Source organism: Macrotis lagotis, chromosome 3 (assembly GCF_037893015.1).
Source record: "Macrotis lagotis isolate mMagLag1 chromosome 3, bilby.v1.9.chrom.fasta, whole genome shotgun sequence".
In the NCBI taxonomy this organism is placed as follows: domain Eukaryota; kingdom Metazoa; phylum Chordata; class Mammalia; order Peramelemorphia; family Peramelidae; genus Macrotis; species Macrotis lagotis.
This window is the reverse complement of record NC_133660.1, coordinates 249,180,311-249,196,538: the sequence shown is the minus strand read 5'-3', so window position 1 is coordinate 249,196,538 and position 16,228 is coordinate 249,180,311. Positions and strand designations below refer to the sequence as shown.

Sequence of the window (16,228 nt, the reverse complement as noted above, 5' to 3'; positions counted from 1 at the left end):
GTTAAGGATTTTTTTTTTCCTGATCATGACTTTCAGGTATTCCAATAATTCTTAAATTATATCTTCTGAATCTGTTTTCCAGTTCAGTGTTTTTTTTTTTCAATAAGATGTTTCACATTTTCTTCTAATTTTTCATTCTTTTGTTGAGGTATTGCGTCTTGACTTCTTGTAAAATCATCAGCTTCCTATAGCTCCATTCTACATCTGAAGGATGTGTTTTCCTCAGAGAACTTTCTTATCTCCTTTTCCATCTGGCCAATGCTGTTTTTAAAGAATTCTTCTCCTCAGTAATGTTTTGAACTATTTTATCCATTTGACATATGCTGGTTTCTAACATGTTATTTTTCTTCAGCATTTTTTGGATCTCCTTGACTAAGGTGCTGACTTCTTTTTCATTTTTTTCCAGCATCTCTCTCATTTCTTTTCCCAATTTTTCTTCTATCTACCTTACTTGATTTTCAAAATATTTTTTTGAGTTCTGTTATAGCCTGAGTTCAATTTCTGTTTTTTTGTGGAGTCTTTAGATGAAGGATCTTCTACTTCCTCATCTTCAGATTGAGGAGGATTCTTGGGATCTTAGACAATATATTTCTCAATGGTGCTCCTCTTTTTTCTCTGTTTACTCATTTCTCCAGTCTGTGCCTGGTTTTCGGGTGCTTCTGAGCTTTTGGATATTATTGGGACAACTGTTTTGTTTTATTTTTTAGTGTATCCCACTGGGACCTTTATTCTTCCAAGGAAAAATGCTCTCTTGACAGTGCTTTGATATGTAGATGACCACAGGTGATCCTTTCTGCCCTGGAGTTTTGAGCAGGAGCCCTGCTATCTTATTATGGAAGGCCAAACTGCAAACTGGATCTGAGTGTGGGCAAAGAGTAGAGTCCTGCTCCTGGAAAAGCAGAGATATTTCTGCTGTATCCCCTGACCTGCTTACCATCTGTGAGCTGTGATCTGAAGGTGCAGGCTGGTTTCCCCTGATTTTTGCTGCAGGTTCTGTGGCTGGTGCTCCTCATTCCACACTCATTCTGATTTAGCAGAGTTCTCTCAATGCCCCTACAAGCTGTTACTGGTGATCCCTGGACTGGGCTGGGCTGGGCTGGGTTGCAGCCACAGCTTTTTTCCAACCCCAGTTCCTGGTGAAACACAGCTTTCTTGCAGAACTTCTGAGATATCTTTGACTGGTTAAATGCATCACTCAGTCTTTCTGCACATTCTGCCCATCTAAATTTTGGCTAGAGTCATAATTAGGAGTTTTGGGAGGGGAGGAGTTTCTGGGAATTGCAGCCTTCAGGCTGCCATCTTGGCCCTCCCTGCCCCCCCCCCCACAAGATAACTTGATACCTTTTAACAGAACCTTCCTGAATTTTTGAGTGTTATTGGGACATTTCTGCAAGGACCTCACGTCCTCCAAGGTCTTATGAGGAGCTCTGACTGCTCTCCTGCCTCTGCTTTGGTTTGTGGATACAAGCACACCCCTCTAACCCGGGGCTGTGAGGAGGATCCCATGCTCTATAACAAGGGGGGGAGCAGACTGTGACCGTGGTCACAAAGCACCTGAATCCTGTCCCAGGGACAGAGGAGAGACCTCAACAGTCTCGCGCACCCTCTTATCTTCCTTGGGGTGAGCACTCTGGAACCAGTTGATGGGAAGCTCCTTGCTGGGTGGTTCAGTGGACCTGCTTCCATTTCCTGGGATTTGGACTGTTCCAAGGGCCATGGCTGTGCTAAGGGCCCCACTGGCTCCCCATTCCATCTGGCAAAGTTTCTTCACTGATCTTCCAAATTAGGCTTTGTGTTCCCTGTATTGGAAGGTCAGGATATTGCTTCTTCTTCCAGAACCTTGCTTTCTCAGGGACCCAGGTGCCCCTTGGACTGTTCCCAGAAGGCAGAAGCTACTTTATTCCTGTCCAGTGATCCTGGCTGTGCTGCAGCCCCCCTCTAAACCTGCGTATGATTTTACAGGTTACCTTGGACTGGAGAATTGCCTCACTGGATCTTTCTGTGGGATCTTTCTCTTGAAAATTTAATTAGAATCATAATTTTAAGATTTTGAAATAATTTGGAAGAGAGTTCCTGGAAAAGCCAGTTCTCATGTCACCATCTTTCTATATACTGTTAAAAGCTATTAACTACCATATTTTAAAAGGTAATTCATATATTTTCAGAATAAATTAGACATATAATTGTTAGTTCAAAACATGACTTAATAGATGGGAATGGGTAGTGGCAAATTTGTCTCATTTTACAATGACAATGGAACAACATAATAAAAAGGAGAAGGGATTGGATTAGAACTGGAAGGATTTGTCCTTGAATTCTAGGTTTGATTTTCATTCCTTGAGTGAGACATTGGGAAAGTCATTTCATTGACAGATTCTTATGTACACATCTATGAAATGAGAAGACCAGACTGGGAAATAGAATGTATTCTAATTCTAAATCTGTACACCTAAGATTCTCTATAAGAAGGCTTCCCTGCTCAACCCTAATGGAAAAGAGATAACTTACAATGTCAGAAAACGTGGATTTACAGTATAAACCTGGGATTTTATTCCTGTCTCTGCATATTAGCTGTTTGCTCCTGGGAAATTTGTTTACTTTCTCAGACAAAGATATCTTAAAGATATCTTTAACAATTTAATTCAATTAATCATTCACTGAATTCATACCATGCATTATGTTGGGCTACATGTGCTGGGGCAGAAAAGTCAAGGTGTCTTGACCTCAATGTGCTTAATTTTGTTGTTGAATGGTGTAAAGTAGAAGGTAAAAGCACTTTTGAAATTGTAGATTCTTATAAAAATGACAGGTATTATTAAGTGAGAATTAAGGTGGGAATTAAAAATTAAAAAAAAAAATTGTTGGTGGTATAATGGATTCTACCTAGAAGCTAAGAAGACTTGAGCATATTTCCTATATCTGTGATAGATCATGTCAATTTGTTATTCAATCATCTTTCAGTTCTGTATGATTCCTCTTGATCCCATTTGGAGTTTTCTTGTCAAAGACTCTGGAATGGCTTGTCCCAGGTTCAGGCAAATTTTTATGTAGCAGTGAAAGTATAATACTTCATTGAAAGAGGGAATTTTCTCAACTGGGAGTTTCTTATAATTGTACATCACTCTATATTTATATGAAATGATACAATTCACATCAAATTTCTATCTACACTTGTTCTGTATACTTCTCTGACAGGATGCATCATATAAGTCCTCATGTCCTGATGATTTGTTTCCCTATATTATCCCCTTACTAGCCTATCAGTTCCTAGAGAGTGGGAAGCATGTTCATACTTTCCTTTCTCCCAGCACTGAATTTATAATTAACAAGAATTAGTGAAAAGAAGGGAAAGAACTAAGGCAGAAACCAAGATAAGAAGAAGGGGAGAAAGGAGAAGCTAAAAGAGAGGAGAAATGCAAAAAAGGCAAGAGAAAAATATTAGCATTCCTGTGTAATATGAAATGTCATTCCATTGTTTATCTGAACAAATCTTAACTAAGTGTTTTTTTTTTTCCTTTTGGTCTATTAAAAAAGTGCAGACTTTTTTTTGGCAATGCTGTGGGGTTAAGTGATTTGCCCAAGGTCACACAGCTAGGTAATTATTAAGTGTCTGAGGCCAGATTTGAATTCAAGTCCTCCTGACTCTAGGGATGGTGCTCTATTCACTATGCCACCTAGATGCCACCAAAAGTAAAAAAAAAAAAATTAAAATGAGAATAATTCAACCAGGGATAAAGGGCTGTAAAATCTCAGTTACTTAACTGGATATTTAAACATCTCCTTCAGTTAGATAAATGTATCTTTACTGAACTTAACATTTAAAAGTGGCAAAATTGAAGAAAATAAAGCAATAAGGAATTTTTTTTTACAAATTCAACATATCTAGGCTATTTCAGTGACTATTTGGCCCAATCCTCTACTTCTACATCTAAATGAAAAGTTAACAATTAATATTTAGTAATCATTTACACATACTTTATAATGGGGAGGTTGTGAGATGTGTCCAAGCTAATTTGGCAAAATTATGAAACACGTAATATACTCAAGGAATTAAAGCATAACATCAAGTAAACAAAACCTGATCATAGCTCATATAAGAGGGGATACAAAATTAGTATGTTCAATTTTCCATCCCAAGTAAAGGGTAGAACTAAAAATAAACTGAACAAGCATATAAAAGTCAAGAGGAAGAACTAACTTATCAAATGATTTTGGACTGTGGGTAAAGAATCAAAAGGGAGGCACCTGGTCATTAGTTACACATGTTATTCCAGAAATCAGCACTTTCCTGGAGAGCAGATTGGTAATATCACCATACATTGTGTAATATCCCCATATTTGAGGCCAGATAATAAAATACACTGTCCATAGGAGAAAATGTAAGAAGACTCAGTCAACAAGGAATTCCTTGAGCAATACCTAATCATCAGCTATATGAAAATAGTATTCCAAAAATAAAATATACTTTATTCTAGAGAGATCTAGGTTTAAATCAGAACTCTTCTATTTACTGCCAGTCAGATTGAGAAGCTTGTTTATTATGTGTTATAATTTTCTTAAGCAGGTTAACATTTATAGTTATTCTCAGCTCTTAATCCTATGATCCCTTAGCAATGATTCTCAGTTTTTACCTCAAAAAGTGGAACTCTAAAATTCAAATTGTGACTGTGGGTAGGAGTAGTCTTTGATGGATATAGTACAAAGTCTACTAAATCTCTGCTGTGATTTTACTTTGCCCTTCAGATTTTGTTTTGGTGAAAAAAAAACAGATAGTTCTGTTATTAAAGTAGGACATATTTGAGAAAATTCAGCCTGAAATGGAGAAAATTATAGGAATGAAGAATTTATCTAATGAGCCTTGCTGTCAAATTGAGTATATTTATATTTATCTATGTATACATACACATATAATTTTATTTATTAACATAGAGTGTATTAAATCTACCTTTAATGTGCACCTAAGCTACCTGTCACCCACAATCCAAGAAATTGTGTACACCCAGTGGCCACACTCCAGTAAATCATTTCGGCAGTAGTACTAAATCAAGTTGAAGGTAACTGAGGGAGTCTCATGCTCTTCAGTGAGTTGGGGGGGGTGGTTATCTACTCCAAGCATGTGAAGTCTTTCACTGGTGAAAGGGGAGAATGAAACACATTTTTTCCAGTTGCCAATGAAGGCAGTTGAAACAGGTACTATGGAGAGCTTAGAGCTTGGTTAGACATCAAAGAAGCTGAGGCCTTCCACTGCATTTAGAGTCATCATTAGTTGTCTGGACACTAACTTGCCACTAGATAGTAATGACTGTGAAAGAGAGAGTGAGATCGATAACTTCATGCAACTCTGCCTCACTTAAATCCAATTTATGCATGAATCAAGAGACATCACCCATATCACTTTGCCATTCCTAGTTCAACATCTCATGTCAATAGGCAAGTGACAAAGTAGCAGGTATAGATACACTGGAAGCTGTAGTCACAATGCTTCACAGAGTTTACTCATAGGGTCCTTTCCCCACTGCAAATAGCAGTAGGATTTGGCAGCCCCCCCTGGGTATCTGAGCACCTCTTTTAAGGATCATATTGTTCACCTCCTGGCTTGAGGAAGGGGCTAGAAAATGGGTTCTAAAATTGTATCCTTACCCAACTCTGGCCTGATTATATGGCAGCCAGGGATCCCATGTTCAAAACTTAAAAAAAAAATTGTTCAGAAAATTCTTCAAAGAAGATTTCACTCACCATTGGAAAATGGAATTTATATGCACTCATAGAAAACAAAAGATCCAATAGACCTAAAAGATGTACAACTCATTGCAAGAGAACTCAGAAGGTATCATATCCAAATAGTAGCCCTGAGTGAAACAAGGTTGGCAAATGAGGGCCAGCTTACTGAAGTCAAAGCTAGAAACATAATTTTCTGAGGTGTCCACAGTTAATGGGAGCACCATGAAGTTAGGGCAAGCTTTGCAATCAAAATGATGCTGAGTGAGATGAGTAGAACCATCAAAACACTGTACACCTAACAGCAACATGGGGATAATGATCAACCTTGATGGACTTGCTCGTTCCATCAGTGCAACAATCAGGGACAATTTTGGGCTGTCTGCAATGGAAAATACCATGTATATCTAGATAAAGAACCGTGGAGTTTGAACAAAGTTCAAGGACTATTCCCTTTAATTTAGGAAAAAAAGCCTGATATCTCATTGTCTGATCTTGTTATCTCTTATACTTTTTCTTTCTTCCTTAAAGATATGATTTCTCTCTCATCACATTCAATTTGGATCAATGTACAACATGGAAACAAAGTAAAGACTGACAGATTGCTTTCCATGGGGGGGGGGGACGTAAGACTGGGGGGAAATTGTAAAACTCAAATTACATCTTTAATTAAAAATAATAAAAAAATTATGATTAAAATTAAAAAAATAATCCATTCAACAATCTTGAAAGTTTATGAAAAATGAATGCATGACAGCCACTTGCAAGGAAACACCACATCATCAGTGCCTATGCTCCTATTATGATAAATCCTGATCAAGTCAAAGAAAAGTCCTATGAAGACCTGATAATGCTAATCATCAATGTTCTAAAAGAGGAAAAATTTATAATTCTGGGTGATTTTAATGCTAGGGTAGACTCAGACTATCAGACATGACAGGGAGTCCTTGGGAGGAATGGAATTGAAAATATCACCAGCAATGGTCACCTACTATGGAAAACTTGTGCTTCTCATGATATTCTTATCACAAAAACTGTATCCCATTTATCTAAATGTAATAAAACTTCCTGGTTGCACCCTTACAGCAAATGTTGGCACCTTATTATGTGATTGAAAGAACAGGAGACAAAAAAGATCTGAGAATAACAATGGCAATGTATGTTGCAGAGTACTGGACTGATCACAGACTCATGCTTCCCAAGTTAAGTATTCATATTCAATTTAAGTGTCAGTGCCAAGAAAAAAATTACTACCAGAAGAATTAATATTTAGAGATTAGAGTTTCTCTCCAAGCTGGAACATTTTGTGGCTCACTTGGAGGGAAGACTGAGCCAAGACAGTTGGCAAGAGCAAAACATAAAAAGAATGGGCCGCTTTCAGAAATTTGGTGTTCTCCATTGCATTTGCTCATCTGCATCAAAACACTCATAAGCATTAAGACTGTTTTGATTAAAATGTTAACCATTAAGACTTTTGATTAAAATGTTGGGGAAATACAGAAATTGCTAAAAGAAATATGAGAACTCCACAAGTTTTACCAGCAGGATAGTTCATCTATTTCAAAAAAGGCAGCATTTATTTCCATCAAAAGTAAACTATGAGTAAAGCTTAGAGAGATCCAGGTTTTTTGTCTCAGTACCAAGGCAAATGAAATTCAGTCTTATGCAGATAGGAACAATCCAAAGTGCCTTTTTAACACCCTGAAAGCTATTTATGAGTCAAAGAACAGATGGTGCAACTCAACTACTCAGTATTGATGTTATTATTAATAGGAGCATGATCCCAGAGAATGGGCTTAACACTTTCTTAACAGACTGTCATCAATCAATGCAGAAGCCATTATCTGTTATCTCAAAATAAAGTCCCTGTCCCTGGTTGAATATCCAACTGAAGAAAAGGTTTTAAATGCTTTTAGGCTCCTTTCAAGTGACAAAGCACCTGATGCTGATTCTATTCCAGCTGAGGTCTACAAGGTGGGAAATGCATTGCTCATCCCAAACTGACTGAAAATTTGATATTAAATGACATGAAGAGTTTATACCCAAGGAATTCAAAGATGGCTCCATTTTCCATCTTTATGAGGTTAAAGGAAAAGATTGTCCTATAATAATCACAGCAGTGATTCTCTTTTAGTTATTGCTGGTAAGATTCTTGCCAGAGCCCTCCTCAATAAAGTGATTCTTCTCACCTGGAGGATGGTCACCCACCTAAAAGCCAAGTGTAGCTTCAGAAAGGTTTGAAAAACAGTCAAAATGGTGTTTGCTGCCCAACAACTCTAGGAAAAATTTCAGGAGCAGAACAGAGATATGTATACAACCTTTTTTGATCTGTCTACACTCTTTGATACCTTCAGTGATGAAAGCTTATGTCAAAATTTGATTGCCCTTTGGAGTTCATCAGTATTGTACATCAATCTCATGACATTATGCTTGTCCAGGTTCTGGGTAGCAGATGATGCTCTCATGATTTCCTAATCTCCAGTGGAATGAAACAAGAATATCTCCTTGCTCCCATGTTTTTAGCATGATGTTTTCACTAATGTTATCAAACACCTTCACTGAGGATGAACATGGTCTCAAGGTCAGCTACCACATTGTTGGTAAATTCTTCAAGAGAAGGCTACAAGTCAAGACCAAACTGGAGGGTGTATTGGTCCATGATTCTCACTTTCCAGATGATTGTACAGTCAATGCAGCCTCTGAAGCTGAGTTGTAACATCATATCGATTGATTCTCTGCTCCTTGTACTGTTTGTCTTACAACATTATGAAAACCCAAGTGTTCTGCCAGCCCATGTCAACGTATAATCACTGATAATAGCAAATTGAAAAGTTTTGAATATTGCCGATAAGTTCACTTACCTAGGCAGTGTCCTTTCCAGGGAGGCACACATTGAAAATAAGGATGACACTCTCATTGCCACAGTTAATTCAGTATTTGGAAGACTCCAAAAGAGTGGGAGGGAAGAAATATTGAACTGACTATCAAACCAACCATCTACAGAGCTGCTGTGTGATCTCATTACTGTATGCCTGTGAAACCTGGACAATCTGGAAAATTGCTTCCATCTAAATTTTCTTAGGAAGATTCTAAAGATCATCTGGCAGGAGGAGAAATCAGACACTGAGGTCCTGTCCTGAGCTAAACTGCCAAGAATTCAAATGGTACTAAAGAGAATGAAACTATGATGGGTGGGCCAGCTTTTGAGAATGCCAGAGGTATACTTATAAAAAAACCCAACAATAACAAAAAATCTATTTTATGGAGAACTCAAACAGAAAAAACACTCATAAGGCAGTCAGCAGAAGAGATATAGAGACACCCTGATGGTCTCTCTAAATAACCTTAGAATTGATTATGTAGCTTGGGAGACACTGTTTCAGGACCACCCAGCATGGCATGCCCTTATCAGACAGGGCAATGCAGTCTATGAGCAAGATTGAATGGAAGCAGCTCAAACTTAACTTGAGGTATGTAAGTGTAGAGTAAATGCCCCAGCTATTCATATAAACAATTTGTGCCTGAGTTGTAGTAGAGTATTCCAAGATCACAATAGTCTGACTAGCCACAGTTGGACACACTGTAAATTGTCTCTAATATTGGGTGGTCATTTTGGTTTTCTTCTATAACAGAGGATAAGAACAAACCAACCAGGCATATGCATATATATTTATATAAATCGATACAAAAATATATACACATACAATACACATATATGTATGTGTTTATATATAAAGACATATCTATAGATCTCCTTTATATATATATATATATATATATATATATATAACTATACATGTATTTCATATATTTATATTATATATTTTATGTTTTCATATATATGTTTTATATATATATATATATATATATATATATATAAAACTATACATGTATCTCTATCTTTATCTATCTATCTATACATCCATCCATTCATCCATCCATTTGATTCCAATGAACTTGGATAAGTTCAACACCAAGGATTCCAAGGTCAAGTTTATTTACTTTTTGGGTTGAGGGATCATTTTGGAGTTAATTTATTTTGCAACAATATAGCACAGTAGAGCTCAGAAAACACAAAAATAAGCATAAAGGGTTAAGCTGGCTAAGAATTTAATAACCATTTGAGAGCTCCCTTAAGATGACTAGTTCAAAAAATGACACATGGTATGAATTATCTGGAGATCTGTCTGAACTTAGTTTTATATGTAAAATTAAAAGAGAGAAAATATGTGTAAAAGTTAACAATTCATAGAATCTTATACCTCAAAAGTAAGAAAGACCCTAAAAACCAAAAGAAAAATAATTCCTGCATTAATGTTCTTAGTTGCTATATCACTACAAAGATCAACAATGACTTTGAAATCCATAGAAACCCAAGATGTTATTTTGTTTGTTTGTTTGTTTTGTTTTGTTTTGATATATATTTTTTGTTTTTTCCCAATGAGCTCCTGTGCCTCTCCATCTTGAAATTTTAAAGCAAATTCAAATTCTAAATTATTCTAAATGAATTTCATCTTGTTCAGCATGTTCTAATTCTATGACCTATCAATGTGTCCCTGAATCGTAACTTTATCTGTTTTGTGTCTTCTACTAATCTACATCATATGGTTTTTGTGAGAATCAAGTAAAATACTCATTACAGTACTTAAATCTTATGTGAAAGTCTCTTTGCCTTTAGTTAAGCACACTGATATAAATCTTAAATTGCATAGAGAAAAGCCCAGACACCTTAGGCCTTCTAATGGATTCTTCTTTCCAGGGGAGCATCAAGATATTAAGCTTAGTGGAAAATGGTTTCCTTTTCTTTATGTTCCCACCATGACTTGGAAATAATAAATTGTACAATTTTCTAAGGAATTGAAGTCAAAGTCCCTTGGCAATAGTATGGCTTGCAGATTAGTGTCCTTTAAAAACATCAGGATATTTGCCTTTCTTCAATTTTTCCATAATATGTTCTTGCATTCTGCTGACTTTCTTGGACTCTTCATAATATTTTAAAGAGCACCGTACCAATCATGGAGTCAAATCTGACTGAGGAATGATGCCTGCTATTATATTTAAAACATCTATGTGGTATACTAACTGGAGCACTGAACCCAGAATAAGGAAAGACCTAGGTCCAAATTCAGCCTGACACTTCCTAATTGCATGATCCTTGTTAAGTCAATGTATAGATTTTTGTCAGTTTTCCCAAATCAAAAATGGGGACAATAATAACACCACACATCATAGAATTATCAAATGAGGTAATAACGATGAAGTGATCAGGAAAGAGGTCAAATATAATGAGCAGTTTTAATATGTTTGTCACAGTGCAATAAGGATGAAGTTCATTTGAGCTAAGAGATTTTACTCATTTAGATCAGTTTAGTGTTCTCTTATTTAGATGTCAGTGTTCTATTTTTCACATTGGCTCTGTCTTCACCAGTCCAGAAATTACTCTTTCTGACAGGGGGGAAAAATGCAAAAGGACAATTTTGCAGCAAAAGAACAATATTTTCTGACAATGGTTATCGCTATCTCATTTTTTTTGGGCAACAGTTCCAGTTCTTTTTTCCTCCAGATTCACTTCTCCTCCTAATAACAACAACGTCTCTCTTTTGTTATTGTTCAATTTCAAAACCTCCTTCAGGTGAACTTTGACAGTACTCAATGTTCTCTTTATTTTGTTTGTTTTTCTTTTTATTTTTGCAAGGCAATGGTGTTAAGTGACTTGCCCAAGTTCACGTAGCTCTGTAATTCTTCAGTGTCTGAGACTGAATTTGAACTCAGGTTTCCTGACTCTGGGCCTGGTGTTCTAACCATGTGCCTCCTAATTGCCCCTACTCATTGTATTCTTATAGGAACTGATGCACTTTTGCATTCCCCATCTCTCAGCTATCTTTGCTTCTATCTTTTGTATATATCTTTCTTCATTCTATGTTGCTAAGTGAATTCCCTGCACAACCATATCAGTTAACAGCCAATAACCTTAGATGTAGAATGGCAGGATTCATATAAGCTATCAACCTCGAAGATCCCCATTTTCTCCCCCATTGGTAGCCTTTTTGTAACTACTTTTCTACATTAAGGCTGCCGAATGATATCTAAAGGGACATGATTTCATTTGTATGGAAAATGATGGGAGGAAAGAGGGCAGAAAATAATTAACCCTGTACTCCATATGATTTCAAAATAGTCAACTAACACTTTATCAGAGAATCAACAAGATCATTCACCCTCAAAAATATTCCTGTTAAAGTATTCCAAAGTAACATAGAACCAGATACATTTCAGTAAAAAAATGCAAACTTTCAAGTTTAGCCCGATTCTTTAAATGGATCAAAGAGAAAATCATTAAGAAAGACATGAAAGAAATCCCTTCTGCCAACTTCTGCTTTACATTCTTTCTCCCTTTATGTCTCTTGCTCATTTATTCTGATTTGTCTTGAATGAAGTGTTTAATGAATTCTCTCTCTCTCTCTCTCTCTCTCTCTCTCTCATTCTTTTGTCAAACCAAGTAAATGGAAATAGTGCTAAATATAAGGAAATTTGTGATGTGATTTTGTTTCTTGATTCAGATTAGAATGATTTAAAATAGTTTAATATTGACTAGTACATAGTGCATTCTGAATTTGTAGATATGAAGAATGCTTTTCTAGTCAATGACTCACTCATCCATTTATTCTAAGTGGTAACTAGAAAAAGTACCTAGGTACATATTCTGTCTAATCCAGGTAAATAGAACTCATTAGGAAATAGATATAATGCCTTTGTGCATGTAGAAAGCATACTTGCCTCCACCTTTAGTTATTACAAACCAAAGTCAACAAAATAATTAAAAACAAACAGAAATAAAGAAACAAAAATAGAACAACAGTGGAAAATAAGATGACCACACAGAAAGGGGGATATGGAAAAGAATGGGCCAAAATAGACAGTAATTCATAGGAAATACCATAAACAGTGCAACTGAAGCCTGAATTTATATTGTTTCTCAGTTATTCAGAAGTAAATTATCCTTGATAGTTTTGTTATTCTATAAAAGAAGACAAATGGAAGGCAAAATGGCATGTTATCCATGGTTTAGTCATATTGCCATTGGATATCTATCTATCTATCTATCTATCTATCTATCTATCTATCTATCTATCTATCAACATAGTTCTAGATCTAGATCTAGATCCATTTCTTGGCTTTTAATGCAGCATTTTTCTTTAAGATGTTTCTTACCTCATTTTGGAGATCTCGGATCATCTTGCTCTTCCTTTCCATTTCAGTCTTTAAAAAATTAATCTGAAAGTGAATAGAATATTAATTATGCAGACACATTTTAAATTTATCTCCACAGTTTCCTAATTTACCATTCAGGATTTCAATATATAATTAAGCAATTACCTCCACAGTTATCAATAAAATACTGAGAAAGCAAAAGGGAATTAAATTTTTATTAACCAAAGAGGTCATTAATATCCCCATATACATACCTCAACTTAATGGGAAAATGTCCTTTTTCATTTAATGGGAGATCATAACTGTACTCAATTAAAAGCTCATTTAGGATTGAATTTAAGATTTGTTGTAGGAAATAATGCTACTGGCTTCAACAGTTTGCTTTGCTATGTGAGAGTATAGTGTAGTTTAAAAAACAAAGCCTTTAAGTTAAAAGGCAGTGATGATGATGATGATGATGATGATGATGGTGATAGTGATACATGGTCGTTTTATTTGTTATTTTACTTAATCTTCACAATACTCCTATGGGAAAGGCGCAATGACTTTCTTCATTTTGAATATCAAGGGAACTAAGGCTGACACAGTTTAAGCCAAATTTTCCTGAATCTAAGTCCGGCATTCTAGTTGCTGTGCTATCAAGACAGTTGAGACATTACTTGTTATGTGCTCCAAGGTATGTCACTCATTCTATTTCTGTCTCTGTAAAAAGAAAAAAATATGGTTTACCTCTTGCCCTTTCAATACAACAGCATTCTAATGAGGATCAAATCAAAGATAACAAGCTCCTTGAAAAGTACAAAGGGCAAAAAAAAAGTAAGATTTTCTTCTATACTAAAAAGAAAATACAAATTTCTTCTCAAATTCTACTTGGATTTATTTTCGTTCTTTGCTGTATCTTTACTCTTCTCCCCCCCATTTTGGATCAGATACTTATTAACATCCTTACTCATGAGATTAAAAATACAGAAAGAAAAGGAAAATGAAACATGAAAATATACACACACTGACTGAACTTTTACTTTTCAAACAGTATAGAAGTTCAAGTCATGGCATTCCAATTAAGAAAGCATTATAAAATGTCACTTGCAAAACATTTATTTCCAGCTGAAATCTTTGTGTGATAAAGGAATATTGTGTGATAATTTAATATGTTATTTATCAATATTTTGAGACAAACAGAGATAGGGTTTTGTTTTTGTTTTTTGTTTTTGTTTTTTAGATTTTTCAAGGCAATGGGTTTAAGTGGCTTGCCCAAGGCCACACGGCTAGCTAATTATTAAGTGTTTGAGCTCTGATTTGAACCCAGGATTCCTGACCTCAAGGCCAGTGCTCTACCCACTGCACCAGCTAGCCACCCCAGTGCACCAACTAGCCGCCCCCCAAGAGAGATAGTTGCAGAGAGAACAGGATCAATCAAGATGCTAATAACACCAATCTTTACTCAATAAAGTTTCAGATATATCATGAATCAAATGATGCCCTGTTTTATACAATATAATATATAGAACCAAAGTCAGATAACTATGGCAATCCCTTACACAACTAAACTTATAGCACCTAGAGAATGATAAAAATTTTTCCTTGACTTATAATTTTGGAAAAAATAACATTAAAATTAAAGCATTTCTTGACTTATGTTTGTATAAAAGGCTAGAATATAATAGTTTTAAAGAGAAACAATTTATTTAATGTCTATTTTGTACAGGAACTACTTGCTAATCTCAAGGATGTAAAAATAATACTAAAAAAACCCTTAGTGCATATATACATATATGTACATACAAATATGTATATTTATATATTCATGTATGTATGTTTTATATATACTTCACATGTACGACCTAAATTTCCCAATGCCTTAATAATAATTTGGAAATAAAATAACATTGAAATTAAAGGAATTTTAAAAAATTATTGATTACGGTCATGGGGTTAAGTGACTTGCCTAAGTTCACACACCTAGGTTTTGAGTGTCTGAGGTTAGATTTGAACTCAGGTCCTCCTGACTCCACGGCCAGTGGTCTATCCACTGCACCACCTAGTTGCACCCAACATTAAAGAAATTCTTCACTTATGTTTGTCAAGGGGAGAATTCATTTTTTTAAATGAGTAATAATTTATTAAATGTCTTTGTACCAGAAAAAATATTTGCTAATAATAAGGATGTGAAGATAATACCAAAGAAGGTCTTAATCTCATTTATATACATATATACATATTTTATAAATATATGTCACACCCAGATACTAACAAATTTCCTAAAGCCTTAATAACAATTTGGAAATAAAATGACATTAAAATTTAATTCTTGACTTATACTTGTATTAAATATATATATATATATATATATACATATATATGAAGAATATATTTATATTTACATATACCTACACAAATATAGATACAAACTGACATAAATAAATATATTCACACAAAAAACATATTAGATTCTTATTAGAATACCTGGACCTTATTGTGAAAACATTTAGTAATGTGTGTGTCGTTATCTATGGTGCATGTGTGTGTGTATATATTTCTCTCAATCTATTATTTCATCAGTATGAAAAACTCCTGATGTGGAAACTCCCTCCAGTGGTGCAGTTTGCTGTTACACCTAGTCTTAGAAATCTGAGTAATTGTACAAAGGGGTAAAGAGGAAGGAAGGATGAGAGAGTGGAGTGACAGAGGGAGGAAAAAAGGAAGGAAGGGTGGGTTGGATGGAGGGATCTAGATAAATGCCTTTTATTTTTGTATATTCATTAATCTATCTACCTATTTTTGATGTTTTGATTCATTATAAATTTCTCATCAGTTTTCTGTTAAATGTGGTTGGACTTATTAAAAATTCAGAAACCTATTTCTCTTGTGTTCCTGATAAGTTTTGCATTCATCCAATACTGTATTTTTATTTTCATATTTTTGTATATATCAAAACTCATGAAGCATAGCCCTCACCCAATTTTCTATTTGTTTTCATTATATCTTTTCTTTTTGTGTCATTGACAATTTATTTCTCTACATGATTTTGAATTTATCTTTATATAAAATGTCCTTTTAGCTATTTGATTGATAATAAAATAATTATATTACTAAATAGTATGACAATCATGTCTGATATGTTAGCACAAACCAGTCATGAAAATTGATCATCTTTCTATTTATTTAGTTCTTTCTTTAATTCTTAAAAATATACAGTTTTGATCAAACTATTGACTTTTCTTTGAAATACAATTTCTTGGTATTTTATACATTTCTTGTTATGTTTAGTAAAATTTCATTTCTACTAGGTTTTGTT

At 34.9% G+C, this 16,228-nt stretch overlaps 1 protein-coding gene across 1 annotated transcript in view; it reads right to left on the bottom strand.

Annotated features, from left to right (window-relative positions):
• Positions 1–16,228, bottom strand: part of LUZP2 (leucine zipper protein 2) — a 517,934-nt gene that overhangs the window by 489,270 nt on the left and 12,436 nt on the right. The window contains exon 2 of the mRNA XM_074227567.1: positions 12,931–12,993. Within this exon, the coding sequence (XP_074083668.1) occupies positions 12,931–12,993 (63 nt within the window). The remainder of the gene's footprint in view (positions 1–12,930; positions 12,994–16,228) is intronic.